This window comes from Garra rufa, chromosome 5, assembly GCF_049309525.1.
Source record: "Garra rufa chromosome 5, GarRuf1.0, whole genome shotgun sequence".
Lineage (NCBI taxonomy): Eukaryota > Metazoa > Chordata > Actinopteri > Cypriniformes > Cyprinidae > Garra > Garra rufa.
In genome coordinates, this window is record NC_133365.1 from 42,122,143 (window position 1) to 42,141,526 (window position 19,384).

General features: G+C 35.3%; 1 protein-coding gene across 1 annotated transcript; it reads left to right on the forward strand.

Annotated features, from left to right (window-relative positions):
• The first annotated feature begins 2,094 nt into the window (after positions 1–2,094).
• Positions 2,095–5,556, forward strand: LOC141335801 (uncharacterized). Its single transcript, XM_073841356.1, has 5 exons — positions 2,095–2,648; positions 3,036–3,163; positions 3,491–3,653; positions 3,781–4,074; positions 4,422–5,556. The coding sequence occupies exons 1-5, from the start codon at positions 2,446–2,448 to the stop codon at positions 5,209–5,211; spliced, it is 1,578 nt and encodes a 525-aa protein (XP_073697457.1). The 5' UTR covers positions 2,095–2,445; the 3' UTR covers positions 5,212–5,556.
• The last annotated feature ends 13,828 nt before the right edge of the window (positions 5,557–19,384 follow it).

Sequence of the window (19,384 nt, forward strand, 5' to 3'; positions counted from 1 at the left end):
TGTGGAGCACTGGCTGTTGTGCAAACAAAAATGTCACTGGATTATCACAATTAATGGCAAAATGAATGGAAATGTAAACCGATATTTCCTACTGACACACTACAGCAAAAGATAGATATCACTGACTTAAAACCTCATTTAGCTGGTGAAAATACTAGTGTTCTAATAATTTTGGCCACAACTGTATGAAAAGTTGAGATGTAAAATGAGCATTTATTTCATGCCTCTGTGTTTATGTTCATAAAATACACTTAACTTAAAATGTTAGTTATGTTGCAAGACTAAATGCCGTATAATTAACAGGTGGGGACCAACATGGTGGATTTGAGCCTTGGGATGAGACAACAACATTTCTAGACCTTCGCCATTGTTCCAGGCCATGCCATTGAAGCGGACTTGTTGCCTGGGAATTTCTCCAGCTTGCAGTATATCATATTGATGGACATAAGTCTTCATGTGTGAAGTTTTTGAGGGCAACAGTTTTTTTTTTTTTTTGGCCACTTGTAACATGTTTTAAATTGTAAGTATTGTCTGGTGGATTCTTTGTTTGGCTTAGTTTTAATGGCACGATGTTTGGAATGATTCTAATGTGGTAATAATTAATTTTTGAGTGTTCTGCTGCTGCAATGTTGACATAAAGAATAGGAATATATTGAGCCTTGTTTACAGTTTTGTGTTAAAAGAAACTGACCTACTAAAACGTTATTTGTGTCTGTAAGGGTTGGACAAAATGTGTGACAGCTGCACCTATTTGAAAACTGTATTAAAAAGAAATATGAAAACACATTAAATTGACATTTACAGATGCATTTTTTTTGTGTTGTGTCACTGTATTACAGAAAAACAATAATTTTACATTCTTTTGTGATTTATATATTATTATTGGTAAATATAAAGGTAGTAAGGCAATTAGACAACAAATAACCCAATATTTAGGTAGTGTTTAACCCAGCAACACAGTTCATCTGACCCACTGGTTGGGTCAAATAAACAACCCAGCATTTTGGGTCAAATGGTTTAACCCAGCACTTGGGTCAAAACAACCCAACGCGTGTTCTGTCCCATAGTTACCCAGCAGCTGGGTTATGGTTGGGTTATTTTTTAACCCAGCACTTTTTAGAGTGTAATTTTAAAAAACTGAACTAAAACAGCTTTTAAAAAACTAAATTATTTTTTGTTCAATTATAATTTGTATTGTTTACTCAGTTTATTTGTATTTATATATTTGTATCAGATGTAATTTTGTATATATATATATAATGTTATTTTGATACTTTTTTATATTTTCATTGCTTCCTAATAAAACTAAGCATTTAAAACCAATCGCTTCAAACTAAGCTTTTAAAACTAAACTAAGCTAAAACTACACTTTTAAAACTAAGCAATTATCACAAAGCACTTAAAAGCAAGCGTCTTAAACTATGTTTTAAATCTAAGCTAAAACCATGCCTTTTATAACAGCCTTCCATTGCTGTTGTCGCTGGTAACAGGAGTGAGCACGTATTTAACGCGTGCAATCAGAGTCCATGCATGCTAAAGTTGATTCGAGCAGAATGTCTTTATTTTGTGCAGGTGAGTAAACAAAGCCTCAATCTTTGCTTCTCCTTTCTTCGTGAACATGTGCATATACAATTCGTAACTTAAGAACATATCTAAATACTGCATTATTCCCATAAGCAGGCAAGTTACCCTTTAGCACGGTCAAAAACCGTGTGCTTTCCCATTACCAACGGCACCTGGCTCATTACACAGGCGCATTAGTTATACTTATTATTTAGCGCCACCTAGTGGACCACGATATCTCAACAATACAAAAAATGGCTCTTAGGCCTATGACACACTGGATGCGTGGCGTAAGCGTCTCAGCTGCGTGGCGTGTCCGTTTTTATTTCGGCTCCCATGTTAATATGGCGTTCATCCAGGTTCAAATATATGACGCTGCAACGTGCACTCGTCTCACTGAACGTCTCACTGACGTCTTAATTTTTTTTTTTTTTTTGCTATTAAATCAATTCATTTTAAGACGCAGACGAGACGTAGACGTGACGTAGACGTCACGCAGACGTCACGTAAATATGGAACGCCGTTGGGGACAATACCTATTATATGAAACGCGTGAAATTTAGACGCATTAACACGCACAGTTTGTACGCGTAAATACGCAGTATATGTTCGGGTGGCGCGTCAGACCGCACAACAGCCAATAGCGTTGCTCTATTTGGGGTTTTATTTGCATTTGTGATGCGATGGCACGTTGCTGTATACATATATAAACATCAGACGACATTTCTTTCCGTGTGGGATGACGTGCTGTTAGGTAAGCAAATACCTATGCAAACGTCACACGTAACATTTGTTCGTGAATGAGATCGTAATTTTACGTTGGCATGTACATAGGCAAGCGTAAAACTTTAGAGTCAATGATGCATTTATACGTTGGTTGTGATGTCAGTGCTGTGTCATGCTGTGTCATCTTATCCCGTTTGTACTCATGTAGGTTTTTTATCTCCGGTAACGTGGAAAAGTGGATTGCTCTCTACGATGGCTCTTAGAAATTTTTTAATCAACTGTCAAAGAACTTTTACAGAGTGCGTTCAGTTGGCATCCTCTTATCAGACGGAGGATGATTTGAATATCATCATAACCAGGTATGTCCAAAACATATTACATTTACAAGATGGCTGACTTCCAGCAACTTGAAATGCTAAATGAAATAATAGAAGATAAATGTCATGCCTTACAACAACAGTGTTTTTTATGTCAAAATTATTTTAAACGTTCTGTGTTACCATAAACTGGGGACAAGAAGCCACGTTTAAAAACTGTATTAACGTTACTGTATTTATATTTGCATATTTACATTTGGTAATTTGTACTGTCACAGAACACTTTCGCTTTAGAAACCATGTTTAAAACACATACATTTTATTGCATGGTTATTTCCTGGTTGTGGTCTCTGTCTCCCTCTCTCTCTTTCTCAAGCCAACATAAAGATTGCAAGTTTTACTACATCTAGTTATGTTTATGAATTACAGAATGCAGACAATGGCCAGAAGTGTGGCATGGTCTAGAGTGCGACTACTTGATCCAGAAACGGCAAATAGTATCCTGAATAGTCTGTCTGAATTCATGGATATTCTGGAAACACTGCCTCAACCCCAAGGTATGCTCTAAATAGTCAGATTGACTGTAATTTTAATATACACCGGTTTCACAGACAGGGTTTAAGCCTAGTCCTAGACTAAAATGTAAGTCTAAGCTGTTTCAACTGAAAGAAACTTGCACTGATTGATCTTAAAATATATCAGTGCCTTTGTTTTGTTTTAGGATGCACACCAGTAATGTTTTTTTTTTCTTAGCATGTTTATAATAATCACTTAAATATCCTAATTGAACTGTGGCCTAATCCTGGCTTAGTCTAAGCCCTGTCTGTGAAACCGGGCCATACTGTTTTGTGTTATAATTAATTTTATTCTTCTGTTAACTTTAGTTCCCCAGGCTTACAGTGCTCCATTGGTGAGGGGTTTCTCTGGTCGCCCACAATATTCCATTACACAGGAGCAGTTGCGTTTTCTGCTGGAATATAATTTTTCAACAAAACAGATGGCCGAAATCTTGGGAGTGTCCAAACGAACTGTAAAGCGACGTTTAAGGTAAGGTTACTTTTCTCAGATGTAAAAGATGCTACCCTTGTATCCGAGTTGGATTGGGTACATTATTCACTTGATATTTAACAAAACAAATATTCCATTGTGTCTCTAATGTGTTTTTTTCTAACAGGAAATACAACATTTCACTTAGAGACAGATACAGCAATCTATCAGACTCTGATCTTGATAACCTGGTCAGAGAAGTAGTTGGAGGCAACGATGAGCTTGGGGCAGAAGCAGTGAGAGCCCGTCTGGCAGGTCAGGGGATTGTAGTGCAGCGGCGCAGAGTGCGACAAAGTTTGATCAGGACCAATCCAATAGGAGCAGCCCAGAGGGTCACCACACGCAGACTACACCGAAGAATTTATCAAGTTGCAGGCCCAAACTCATTATGGCATTTGGATGGCAACCACAAGTTAATCAGGTATTATACATTTTTTCTCTTAGGTTACAGAGATAAAATAGCTTGTGTTAAAACCTAAAATACATTTTACATATTTTTGGCTTTTATTATTTATTAAGATATGTTACAGAGTCTTTTTGAATTATTATATAGTATATTCCTGTGATATCACAGATATGTTCAAATACAAACAAATCTAATACAGCTTTAATCCTCCTAGTAACATGGTAGCTCCTAAAAGTGTCTGCTAAATAAATAAATGTAAATGTAGTACAGATGACAGCCAGTATGTCACATAATGTTATAATTTTATATATGCTACTGGAGGTTTTTTCAAATAATCCTGTCATCATGTCCTTTTTTTTAAGGTGGCGAATTGTCATACACGGTGGAATTGATGGTTACAGCAGACTTGTTGTTTTCTTGAAGGCTTCTGACAATAATCGGAGCAACACTGTTTTTGATAGTTTTGTAGAGGCCATTGGAAAACACGGACTACCTTCTAGAGTTCGCTGTGATAATGGAGGTGAGAACAACGCAGTCTGTCTTTTTATGAACGTTTTCCGGGGCACAAACAGAGGAAGTGCTCTGAGAGGAAGGAGCACGCACAATCAAAGGATTGAGAGACTGTGGGGTGATGTTTGGCGGGGCATCACTAATACTTACTACACCTTGTTCCTGCTTTTGGAGAGTGAGGGTAAAATTGACAGCTCTAGTGAAATGCATCTCTGGGCTTTGCATTATGTGTATATACCCAGAATCAACAGAGATCTTCAACTGTTCGTTAATCAGTGGAACCACCACAAGCTAAGAACTGCACGTTACATGTCTCCCCACCAGATCTTTATCAGAGGATGTCTCTCACAGCTACATCGAAACCACACTGGTATACAGGGAATTCTTGGCGCAGATGAGGAACCAGTTGAAGAAATTGACACTCCCCCAGCTGCAGTTGTTCCACCTCCTGGTTCTCATGCTGTATTCCACTGGCCAGAGGCTGTTGAAATTCCTGCCAACCAATTCAACATCCAACAAAGACACATGGAACAACTTGTACAGCTTGTCAACCCTCTTGGTGGGAGGCGGGATGATTTAGGAACTGATCTTCTAGAACAAGTTATTAACTTCCTTCAAAATATTGACAATGAGGGAGAGTAATTAGCTATAATACAATTCAACTCTTTCAATTTGTATTGTATAGTCTTAAAACCTGACAACCTTGGGTTCTCAATATTACACAGCATTTCATTAAGCTCTTTGTAATGGATATTAAAAAAAATCAAAATCATAACCAAACCACACAAGGATTGTATATTATTGTAAAAGATTAACTTGAATACCCTTAATTTCTTCAAATTTGTTAGAAAAATGTAAGAATGAGATTTCATGAGTTTTTTAAATGAATGTTTATTTAAGGTCTATTAATACTGTATGTACAATTGCCAAGTTACTTTCCAGTAATGAAACTGTATGCTAATTAAAGTTGACATTTTTCAAATACAATTAATGTATATTGTATATTCTGTTGCAGTTTCACAATAACATATAAGTAATAAGGTTTGCAAACAAATTCACCTTGCTGAACTCGAGTTAATATTCTATTAAAATGTTCAACTATAATCAATCAACTATAACTAAAAGTTAGTAACAATAAGTAACAGATTATCAAATTATTCAGATCTTTCCAAAACCACTGTACCCTTTGAGTGCTGTGTTAAGCATGTCGGTTAATTCCTCCTCTTCTTGGATGCCTCGAGGTAGAAACAGGACCATCCCACATGTAGACGCAAATGGCAGCCTCCGATTTTCGGGTGTGTAAAAGTCGATGGATGGTTGTCCTTGGAAGCCCAATGGAGGAATACTGTCTGCTCCAGTAATGAACACCAATATCTCCTCAAAGGTGATTGGTGATTGTTTTTCTGTAAAATTAGAAAGAACCTGTAAACATTTTGATAACAACTAGTCTGTTGCACCTGGCCACACAGCAATTACAGTTCAAAGAGTGTTAGGTATTTTTTGCAACACTGCTTTTCCCAGACTGGAAGCAGGTAAGTCTATTAGTGCACAGTCAGTAATAATAGTCAAAAAATGCAACCAAGCTGTCTTTTAAAATGGTCCTAATATGTACAGTGTAGGTACATATACATTTTTGTTTTTATGTATTGTGTGCAGCTGCAATCTTGAAAACAACCACAAGGCTGTAGTATTTAATCATCTGTTAGTCATCAAGGACAGTTTACTCAAATATAAAAAGTCTGTCATCCTTTACTCTTTCTCTAGTTGTTCCAAATCTGCATAATTTTCATTGTACTGATGAACACTAAGAAAAATATTTTGATGAGTATTTGTAATCAATGGGGTTTTCGGACAAAAAAATGTAGAAAAAGTAGAAAAAAATTACAATTACCAGAACTGTTTGCTGTCCTACATTCTTCAAAATATCTTTCTCTGTGTTCACCAGAACAAAGATATTTATACAGATTTGAAACAACTCAAGAGGGAGATAATTATGACGGAAATTTTATTTTTGGGTAAACTATCCCTTTAATGACACTGAAAGTCTAGTCTGTTTACCTTGAATTTTGTTCAGAAAGAGCTCCCAGCAGAAGATTGTGTCTTCCTCCTTTTCTCGAAGGTTGCTACCCGCCTCACTCCAGCAAACTGTGAACAGGGATCTAAAATCCTCTCTGGTAAGTCCTCTCTGCTGATTAGTAAACACTGGAAGGAAGACCTTCCAGCTTTTTTCAACAATCTTCCATAAGTTCCCACATGAGTTCATGCCATCTTTGAACTGATTAATCATGTCTGCTGTTCTATGTTAGGAGAAAATTCCACAGATTATTTTATTGTATGCCATTAGAAAACATAAAAAATGTTGTAATTAAGTAACATTGTTAAAAATATTTTTAGTTCAATACCTGAAATAAATGTGATGTTTTATCATCTGCCCATATATGCGTCTTATGTCATCAAGTGTTGCACTGTAAATTCCAGGGACTCCACAATCAGCAATCCAGTCACCAAGGTTCGCCTTGATTTCATTAAGTTCTTCTTGTGTCTTACAAAGAAAAACCTTAAAAAAATATACATTTAGGCATTAGACTTAGAAAACATTAGTGCCTTAAAGGGATAGTTCACCCAAAAAAAGAAAATTCTATCATTATTGATTCACTCTCTAAATGTTCCAAATTTGTATAAATCTGTGTCATTGAACACAGAGAAAGGTATAAGAATAAATGGTGAACCAAACAGTTATTGGCTACAACTGACTAATAGGAAAAAGGACAATGGTAGTCAAAAGTGCCAAGGAATTCTTTCCTGTCCTATCTTCTTTTGTGTTTAACAAAATAAAGACATTTATAAAGCAATTTTTTTGTATGGTAGTCAATGGGGTCCAAGAACTGTTTGGTTACAAGCATTATTCTAAATATTTTTCTCTGTGTTCATCAGAACAAAGACATTTATACAGATTCAAAACAACTCAAAAGTGAGTAAATGATGACAGAATTTTTTGGGTGAACTATCCCTTCAAACTGTGGTAAGGTGGGTACCTGCCGCACTTTATCCTGAGTATCACCATCTGAGAGATTATGCCAGTCAAAGTCCTCCACCTTGACGTTTTGGCCACACATTAATTGGAATAATGTGGCATCGAGAGCTTTGATTCCTGGTCCTCCATGCATCAGGGACCAAGCGATCAGCTTTCCTGCAGTGTAGTATCGTCTTACCTCCACAGATGGCTGGTCATAAGTAAAAAACACTTGCCCTGTTTTGCCCTCAAATACTCCAAATGAAGATTGAACTTCCTGCATTAAAAGCCTAACACACGAAAAAGAGAAAAAATAAAAACAATAATTAACAGAATTAATGTAGCAACAACAGTATTTTTAGGAAACAAACAAAAATAGGCTAACAAGTATTTTTATTAAATAAACCTAACCTAAAAAATTCTCTGCGGGGTCCCCCGTAGTCATCAGCACTTTCACCAACAAACTCAATTTGTGGGGATTTGTGCCATGCAAAGTAGCTGCTTTTTAATGCAATACATGCACTGTGCAGAATCTTTCTTCTTCTGGCCACCACAATCATTCTTTCATCCAAATTAAGATTTTCCTTCTGAAATGTCCTAAGGATATCTGCTGCACTGACTTCATCCTAATTGATTACAGAAAGCAAAACCAACTTAGTAGCAAAGGAAAGTATCTTTTCTCTTGTTTCTTTCTTGACTGTTTTGGTATACTCACACTGCTTTCGTTGTCAGAATTAAAAGGTGAGGTTAACATATCCACAATGGCCTCATCCTCGGAATCTGAAGAAATAACTTCACTAGATGGGAACCAAATTTAATAATTATTGTAAGTGCAAAATTTACATTGAACACAATAATTCTACATAATAATCTTAGCCAATACTACCCAATCCTTAAAAAATCATAACAATATCCTAACTCAGACTAAACATAACAGGGATTAAAAATAGATTGTGATAACACTAGAGACCTTGGCAGTGGTGGCAGTGGTGATGGTGGTGGCGGTGGTGATGGCGGTGGTGGTGGTGTCGACGGTGGTGATGGTGTTGACCATGAACCAATAGTTTCCTGTTGCTCTTGGTGAAAGGGAGAAGAAAGGACCATTTCTACTGGAAGAACAGGAGCTGGGCTAGGAGAGGAGGCAATATTCTGTTCTGTAGACTGGACAGAAACTTGGGTGGCTCCTAAGTTTTGAGGAGCAGTCGACTGGCTATATGAAGATGCACCACTGGATGCAGTTAATCCCTAAATTACAATTAAAATTACAGAGGTGAGAACGTTTGTTTATCTTTTAAAAAATATTTTTAAAAGTGAAACTGACCTCTATTTGAGCACCTGACATCCAAAGCACGTACAAGGTTGAGGGGCTACTGATTTCATGATCGGAAAGACTGCCATCAACAGTACTAAGTATTGTGTTTGATGACCAGGCTAGCTGTACAGAGAACACTTCACTGGCCATGTTGTCTGAACCAGCAAATGCAAACAGATCCTTCACAACAAACAAAATTACACAAACATTAGAAACTGATATATAGTTCATTATATATACCATATATATGGTGATAATGAAAAAGTCCATTATTTACCATAAACAATTCAACATCAAATACCTGAATTGGTTGAGACTCCAAAAATCTCCTTGTTTTCCTGGAACCATCAGGGTATTGAAACTGTAGTAATATGCCTTGCTCTGGCTCACTAATATTATTTATATGCACCATCCTTTCAGTAATTTTCTTAAAAATAAACAAACATATGTCAGTGTAACAAAAAATGTGGTAAAAATAGCAAAAATTTAATAAAAACCTGTCTTCGCCTTTGTTCCAAGGATTCCATCTGGCGCCGCCGATTTTCCTGTAAACATAATGAACATATTTAGATGTTTTTTACATTTAAACTCTATTGGTTTTATTCAGTATTAAGCAACTGATTGTACTGCAAAGAATATAACTTTTAAGAATGTAACGATAAGCCAAAACAAAGAATATCAATAATGAAATTTAGCCCAGTTAGTCCAGTGATCAAGGATTGTCTCAGCATTCCAGAGGGGGCCTCTACAAGCACATGAGATGCATTAGATGTTGTTCCAGGTATGTTGGAGTCCACCATTTACCATTTTTATACAGTAAAAATCTCTCAGTTTGTTGATTTTTTTTGTAACCTTTGTTACATCACCTCTGACTGACTTTATGATGATGAGATCTGTGTGGGCCATACCCATTTTTGTAGGATTTTTGGTTAATACAAAGAAATGATTGTAAATCTATATTGATATTTCATACTACAGCAAATTATATAAATATATTTAAAAGGAAAGGTCACCCAGAAATGTAAATTCTGTCATGAATTACTCTCTAGTTGTTCCAAATCTGTATAAATTGCCTTGTTTGGTTGGCCACAGAAAAAGTTATGTGAAAGAATGCTTGTAACTAAACAGTTCTTGCCCCCTATTGACTAACATAGTAGGAAAATTGCTTTCCTACATTCTTCAAAATATCTTCTTTTGTGTTCAACAGAACAAAGAAACGTATAAAGCAATTTGGTAGTCAATGAGGTCCAAGAACTCTTTGGTTATAAGCATTCTTCCAAATATCTTTCTCTGTGTTCATGAAAATTATGAACTATCCCTTTAAAGCAGTTTTTAGTAAAACCTTAGTTAGAAGTTTTGTTTATTTAATTTGTCTAAAACATTTTGATTGTCCTTAATACATTTAATGATTTAATGATGAGGAGAATAATTCTTGCTTACCCTGTCACTTGTTCCTGGAATGTCTGGCATTGTTTCTGCGGTTCCACTGAAAGAATTCTATCAAGAAACATACAGTGAATTAGTATACAGATAATTAAGCGTTACATATTTTGACATTTTTTTCAATAATTTGCATTTTAGAAAACAGTATTGCTTTTGTGAGAGATACTTGTGTTTTTAAGTTTAATGTTGAAATTATTGTGATAAGTAACCCTGCATATCTAAAGAAACACTTTGATACTAGTATGCCTCTCACAGTTTACCTCATTGTTCTCATGCTGTATACCAGTCAGTCTTGATGCGTCCTGTCAAAACAGACAGTACAGTACAGACATGTCCTGTTCTGCACAATGCCATTGGCAAAATGTTGAACATATGCAGTAACTCTGTATACTTACTTTTAACCGTACATATACTGCTGACCTGCCAAACTCTGGGCATGCTTTAATTGATGCAGGGCAAACTGAGCTCAACTGAACTGGTAAGATCCTTCGCCTCCTGTCAACTCTGCAGATTTCAATCTCCCCCTCTTCCATTGTTGGAAAGGTTTCTCTAATTTTCAGATGAAATGCCCTCTCATTCATTGAAAGGGGAACAATTATTTTTTTAACTGCTGTACCTGTTAAAGATAAACAGTTACCTTTAAAAATACAAATATCACAAATGTCAAAGATTTTACACTTAAGCACTTACGCTGTGTTGTGAGCAGATGCTCACTGCTGTTTTCAATAAAAGACAGCCTAATGATGCTCTGTCTTGCAGCTTGCCGCCTACTTGTGGCTGAGGTATCATTGGGGATATTGCTGCGGAACATTCTCAGTCTTTAATGAAACAGTTCAAACAGACAATTGTTCAATAAACATAACAGCATAAACAAGAAGGTGTGTTGTAGATTATATGTTTTAAGCCCAGTGAGCTGTTATTGTTTTGTCCATTTTACCTACTGAGTTTAGGATTACCTGCTCTTGTCTTTTTTCAAAAATACCACAGTATAAAGTCTGTGAATTTAGTCTGTGGAGTTAAATTAATCTATTTAGAATTTAACTTTTATCTTCAAAATATAACCTGTATGTTTAAAACTTCTCATAAATGCTCCTACAACTAGTCTTAAGCTTTGACTGTAAAAAAAAAAAGTATAGTTACAAGTAGGACATTTTAAGAGAAGACTTTAATAAAGAATCTAAGAGCAACAATTAGTAACTGTTTTATTATTATATATATGGCTTCACTCCATGACTTATTTGGGTAGAATAAATCAAAATTCACTTACTGGGCAAGTAACAATACATTAAAATCTGCCTAACCTCCCCTGGTATACAACAGCAAGCTTAAAATAGTGATTTATAAGTTGACCTGTACAATTTTGTAGAAAATGTTAGTTTAACATTGGTTGACCCATATCCTCTCAGAACCCAAGTGGAAGGTTTTATAAATGAGACAGCCTTCAAAGGTTTCAAATAAAGTATTATTTTCTGCATCTATATTATTTAAAAATATGAATAATATTTACAACTAGTAGTCCCCCCCCCCCCCCCCCATGCATATTGGCCAGTTCCAGCACATATTTATTTTATCTCCAAATGTATGCCACATAAAGTGAGTATAACGCATAACGTTAATAGTCTAGCAAAACCCTTTCAAGAATTCAAACTGGTCTTCGGATTGATCTTCATACTGAAACTTAAAATTTAATTTATCTTAATTTACAGACTTAATCAAAACGTGTTAAAATTTGGCGCAAAAAATATGAATTACACTAAAGGCCCGTGAAACAAACCTCTCAATGGCGTCGCCTTGCGAAAAGTTGTTATCCTCTTCTGTGTTATTTCTTAAGCGATTTTGTATCAGTGCATTAAATCTTGTATTTAATGCTTCAAGTCGTCTCCTCATCGACATGACTGGTTCACTGATATCGCTATCGATAATGACACCTTTTGAGTGCACTTAGTCATTTGTATCTAGCTACACCTAGTGGCTGTTACTGTTAACTACACAACCCTCTCTTTCCAAGCAGACAGCACAGATTCGCTAAATAGGGCTAGGTGTTATAATCTGTTGAAATCTTTTTGTAAAAACTGTTCAGATAATACTTATACAGCATCATCTATGGCTTACGTCTACTTTATACCTCATCTTTTTTGGAATTACAAAAAAATGCAAATTGCCCTGTTATGTGAAATAATTTGTTCATGGCAGTACAAAATTAAAACAAATCTTCAAAATTACACTTATTTGTGCGAACATTTTTCAAGATTCTGCAAGGTGTTTGTAAAGTTTTGACCACCATATCTTGCAAAAATATATAATAAACCCCACACACTCGTTTATTTATTCTTGTTTTTAATATTCTCTTCAAAGCAAGCTAAACGTTTTGAAGCTAATGAGGGTAAAAGATGTTTATGGGCTGTTCATCTGCTTTCTGAGTAAGTAGAAGGGTCTCTTTAATGCCCCATAACCATTACTTTAATTCCTCCATTATACACAGCCTTGTCCACATATGTGCATATTAGGCATAATGGTTTCATTGAACAAGCATGAAAAGTTGAAACCCTTTTTATTAAAGATCTGTACATTTTTTTTATAGTTGAAAACATTTTATCTAAAAATCCATGTTAAAACTTATATAAGACATAAGTGATGTAATAGGCTATATACACATATGTATAACATATGTTAACATATGTATACAACATACAACACTGGATAGGGCCATAGCCAGGGTTTAATAATTAGTGAGGTCCACGGTGGGGTGTCAATAATTATACATAATAGTTCCAATAAATGCCATAAATCATTCAACTTTAATAAATACAATGAATAATAAAGTTAGCAAAGGCTAAATACTAAATACTGTGACTATTGTTTTTTCAAAATGACTGGAGTAATTTTTGAGTGGGCCAGCATCAATCTGGTATGAGAGACTCTGGAATGCTCCTTGAAGTCAGGGTGTCAGTTTGACTGGAAATAATACAAATATACTGTATGTATACTGTATATGTCAGATAAAAATAATCTAATAAAAACAATATATTGTAACAATCACAAATTTAACAATTATATTATAACAATCAAGCAAATCCAAAAGCAGAAAACAAAGCACCAGTAGCCTATGACAATTTACAAATTTTTATTCAACATTTAAACACAGACACAAATGTAAAATGTAACTTTTGTGAATTAAAATGAATTTTAAGTCAAATCATTTTTATTGAAAACAAATGCGTTTATTAACTGTGTGTAAAGTAATAAAAAAAAGCGCTGTCAGTGGGAACAGAACCCCAGTCTCCCTTTACACGTTATGCCACAGAAACCGCTGTCTAAAGAGGTCACTTTTTCCACATATAGGGTAGACTGGCCTAGTGTAATTAGTTCTGCCAACAAGTAGGCTATTTGCAGTGGTCCAAATAATGTATTAATCAGAGGGGAAATATGGTCGTTGGATCACCGAGACCACTCACTTTACCTACGGGACAAATTCCTTTAACGTTACAAAAGAATATAATGTTAATTCATGCAGTCATTGAATGTATTTAATAATTGACCCAAAATTATCACCAGTTCAACTAAAACAGAAAACTTGGTATGTCGCACATCAAATAAGACATAGAAATATTACACGTTCAAAAATGTCATGTTTACACGACGAAAACGTTCGTCTAGACACACGTAACAAAAAATACACGGCCAAAAATGTTGCGTTAAGGCGATACAAACGATCGTGTCTTTAAATAACATGACAAAAAACTTCGCGTATAGACGTACAAAACGTTCGCGTTTACACGGACCAAAAAGACGCGTACAAACTGTGCGTGTTAATGCGTCCAAATTTTACGCGTTGTATAAAATAGGTATTGTCCCCAACGGCGTTCCATACGTAAATCACGTGTGGCAGTGAAGTGTCGAGCCAGACGTCACGCGTGATTCACGTGTAGCAGTGAAGTAATTTATTTATTTTTTCGCGAACACGTATCATAACACGCTGCTCACACGGCTCAGTGCAGTGTGTGAGCCAATGCACAATTTACTTGCCCTTCATTCATTCCTCTCAATGAACGTGACATCTGCGTCTGACTTGTAACGTGACGTCTGCGTCTGTCTCTCTCTCTTTTTTTTTTTTTTTTGCAGTTCCAAGCATCTTTTTCCCGATTAACTTATACATTAATTACGTGCATATTATTTTTTTTTTCAAGATAACAAAGTATACAAGTCTATAAGTGCTGCTGCTCCGATTTGATTGTTATTTTATAGCAATAGCAGGAGGATTCCTCAACAATGATAATGCACATCTGTTATAGGCCACGGTCTGTTTTTTTTATAGTATAGGCTAAATAAAATCCATGAGCCAGCACGTTTCAGTGACCTATACATAAGACTCGCTGTTTTTAATATATATATATATATATATATATATATATATATATATATATATATAAATATATAAATATAATATATATATATATATATTAGCAATGTCGCAACATGTCTGAAAGACATTAGTTTTGCATGTACTGTATATACAATTAGAGGAGTATGCTACATTTTGAGAAAAAATCTTTCTATAGGCTACAATCTTTTCCAATTAACCTATCTATTCTTTTTATTAACTGACAATCCCAAACAACTCTGCGCCCTGCGAGCGTTTTGGTGCAAAAGTCTTTGCAGATTTTATGTCGATGTTGTGAGCGCAGGAATATTTCCAATATTAGAAAAGCTAAACTGGACAGTCCTTCTTGAAACATTGTGCTCCGGAGAAATGTCTTGATCACTTGTGAACGAACGAAAATGTACGGCAAAATCCTGTGACAATCCTGATATAAGCAGCTACAATAATTTTATGTTTTAATATACCCTATGCCAGTATAATTTGTAATTGTAATTATAATTTTATAGTAGCCTATATTTTATAATATTTTAATTTTAATAGAATTATAAAATAAATATAATGGGGCCTGTTTTAGGCTTTTCCTTATTTTTATATTTTAGACATTCATCAATAATGGAGATGAATAAAAAATTACTTGCCATCTCTTCATTGGACGTGCCTTTATATAGAAATATCTTTACATCTTTACAGATAACCTAATGAAGGTTTCTATTTTCGATTTGAATTATTTCGTTTTAAAGTGGTAATTTAAAGCTTTCTATGTTCATTGTGAAGCGATGCTGTTCAAGAACAGACGGCAGAAAGCGCATCTTCTGTTTTCCTTTATTTTATAAACGCACAACGAGTTGTTTATTGTGAGTGCACTGTGCACTAAAAGAAAAAATGTCCCGTTACAGGTCAGAATGATGTTACTCCTACCTTTATGAGCAAAAATGAAGACATTATGTTTTGATAGTTTTTACACAAAAAAAGTGATTGCACTGGTGCCTCCATTTCAAGCTGCTTCAGCTGCCTTCAAGTCTCCACACAAACTATTGGATATTCGTCCAACAGCGCGCAATTATCAAGGTTAAACGTTTAAACTAACATGTGTGATATGCTTGAACTGTATATTATATATAGATTTTAATTTAGGCAAGTCCTTATGCTTTCAGAAGGCTAAATTGATCAAATATAGATGATCGACTCACTGCTGCTGGCCGCTTCTCATCATTACTTTAAAAACATACAATTAACGAACAAAAATGCTTAAAAAGTTTTGCTTAATTAACTCAATAAAAAAAACTAAACGAAATATAATCACTTTTCCATTTTTAAAACGAACTAATTTAATAGCAGAAACTAAGCATGCTTTTGATAGATGTATTCTACCATTTTGTTTTGTTGAGTTTGAGCCGTCATCATTTGGCCTTAACAAAAAAAAAAAAAAAAAACCACTGCGTACCCTTGGAAGAAATCCTGTATGTGCGTATTTTATTTATATATATATATATATTTTTTTGTTTGTTTGTTTTTTGTTTTTTTTGGTGAGTGAGATTTGCAAGGTTAGTGATAATGTAGTATTCTGAATAGGCCTATAATCGCTGTTTGAATAACTTGAAATGAAACGTTAAAATTATCAATTTCTAATGTTTTTATTAAATTGTAATCACATTAAATACAATTCAGTCCCATTAAAAATATTTTATTGGCCTACGTGACACCTGCGTCTATTTTCTTTCCTAAAAAGACGAGTTTATGAGTTAGCCTTACCCTAGTTCACCCTCCGCCTATGACGACTTGCCTAAATTAAAATCTATAGATATTAAGGAGTTCAAGCATATCAAAATGTTAAACGTTTAACACATCTGTGCGCTCTTAGACTCATTTATCTTTATAGTGGAGGCTAGTGCGCGCTTTACTAGACATGGAGGAGCAAGCGCGAACACTTGCATTGCAAACATCTTAAAATACACCGACTTTTTTTTTGCACGTAAAGGTAAGAGTAATCGGCTACATTATTCGTAACTGTAAAGGATCTATGTGTATTTGCGTGCATGCACTCACAAACAATATCAACAAATTGTTGTGCTTTTTCTATTTAAAAAAAAAAATAAAGAGGATGGGCTCTCTTGTTCAGGAACAGGAATCTTTAGGCAATTTAGCCTTTTATGTGCGCTTGATCGTGGATTTGTGGAACTCCTGAAAATGCGCTGAAGGCGCGCTCACTGGTGCCCGCTGGGCTCGGGCAGGGCTCTGGTCACTTGTATTAGGTTTGTGTCTATTTTGATGAGTAAGCTTATTATTTTGTAAAAAAAAAAAAAAAAAAGGCCACTATTAAGTATATATATTTAAGTGTCTTAGTTTCTTTTGATATCAGCTAAGTTGACGCATCCTTTCCGTGAGCCAACCAGGGGTCTGGAAATGACGCGCAGGCTTCTGCTCCCGCCTACCGTGCAGAGTTCAATAGTTCGGAAAAGTGTATGGATGCAAGCTGTACTGTGATGACTTTTCTTTGCTAAAATTGTGTGTGTGCGTGCCTGCCTATTAAAAAACAGACACATGCAAGCTTGTGGTGACAATAAATGGGTTATTCCCCCAGAAGTCTCTGACCGGACGCTTTGTGGTGGATCTGTTATCAACCGGCATATTCAATTAAAAGAGATGAGCTATAAGTAGCCACTAATTTTTACATATTTCTTGTCAGTTTTAAATATAATTTTGAAAGACATTTTAAATATAATTTTAAGAGAAGAGAAAAGAAAACAAAGACAGTCTTGATCTGGTAACCAATACCCTAAATAAATGGATGAACTGCAATAATACAGAGAAACGCATGAACAGAAACGGTCAAATACAGATTCTGCTGAGAGTTTTGTTGTTGTTGTTGTTGTTTTAAGCCATATCAAAGCATACAGCCCCACACATGACATGCAGGAAAAAAAAAAGTCAGCAGGAATTCGTTTTCTTATTTTACTAAATTGAGTGCATGAATATTCGTTACCTCAATTTTAATGTTGTGCACACGACATTGCTAAATTGTGACCAGGATTTAGTTAAATCAAAGCAACGAACGAATTAAGCCTGAATTAATCAATGATGGTCAACCCGTTGATCGCAATCGTCTGTTAGACCTGAGACTGTTGCTGTAAAATAAAAAAATAAAATTAAAAAATAAATAAAAAATTCAGTATAGGCTTTCCTGAAAAAAATACATAATGTTAAATTTTTTTCAAACTCCTAACTTTTTTTCATCTTCTTTGCTTTAATTTACGTTTAAAACATAATACGATTCTTTGAAAAAAAGAGCGACACTTAGCCTATCTTATTGTTCTTTTATTTGTTTTTTCCATTTTTTTTAAAAATTGAATATTTTTACTCAGCAGTAATTTTGTATTGATAAGATGTCTATATTGTGAAAAATAATATGCAATATTAAATCAATAAATCCAGTTAAAATGCAGAAAAATATTAAGCAGCACAATTGCTTTGATTTTTTTGTATAATTCTGTCAGATCGTCTGTCAAACAAACTTTGGTGAAACTATAAAACTTATAACGTTTTCAAATGCAATCTTTTGTATTGGTCTAGAGACTCCTAGTGGTAAATACATGCTAGAACATCTTTTTAGGGCAGACGCAGACGTCACGCAGACGTTCAGGCAATCGAACTGTAGTTTGGCAGACGCAGGCGTCACGTTCGGCAGACGCAGACGTCACGTTCGGCAGACGTAGACGTCACGTTCGACAGACGTAGACGTCACGTTCAGTGAGACGAGTGCACGTTGCAGCGTCATATATTTGAACCTGGATGAACGCCATATGTTAACAGGTTAGAGCTTGCACACTGCCTGCGTGAGACGCGCGTCTCAGGCGCGGCTCGAGCCGCGCGGAAAACGCGTGCTTGCTAGAAATAGAACCGACGCCTATTTTTCACGCGACACGCAAGCGTGTTGGAAGCGTTTCCAGGCAAAATAGAATAGGAAAATATGTTTATAAGTCATTTTGTACACAAATACATATTAATTAATGATATTTTGATGTTGGAAAGTTTATAGGTAGATATAAATTCAGATATATATGTAATTTAAAAATAAAAAAATACAAATAATTATCGATTTTCAAATATTGCACCTGTCAAACAGTCTATTTTGCCGTAAATACTGTTGACGGTGTCCTTTATCAGTAGGCTTTATATTGAAGTTGAAAATGTTGTCGTGAAGACAAGAGCCTGGTCTGTCGGAGGCCTCCCTATGTCACCTACAGCAGCCGCAGCGCGCCAGCGCCGCGTCAGGCACGGTTCTGGTGTGTAAAGACACAGAAAAAGCGACGCAGCCGCCACGCAGCTGACACGCATCAGAAACGCCACGCTCACGCCACGCATCCAGTGTGTCACCGGCCTTACACCTTTAAAAACGAAGCTAAAACGAAGCTATTAAAACAAGCATTTAAAACTAAGCGTCTCAAATCGGGATAACAAGTACTGTTGTAACTTTCTCAGATTGATAGATCATTGAACATCTATATTCCCCCTAAATTGAATTTATACATTTCATAAATTTCATTTGTCAGCAACAGGCTTATTATAGCTATGTAAAACTATGTAAATCTATAATTAACACCAAAAAAAAAAAAAAAAAATGTTACTTGAAATAAAGTAAACACACACAGACACATATTTATATATA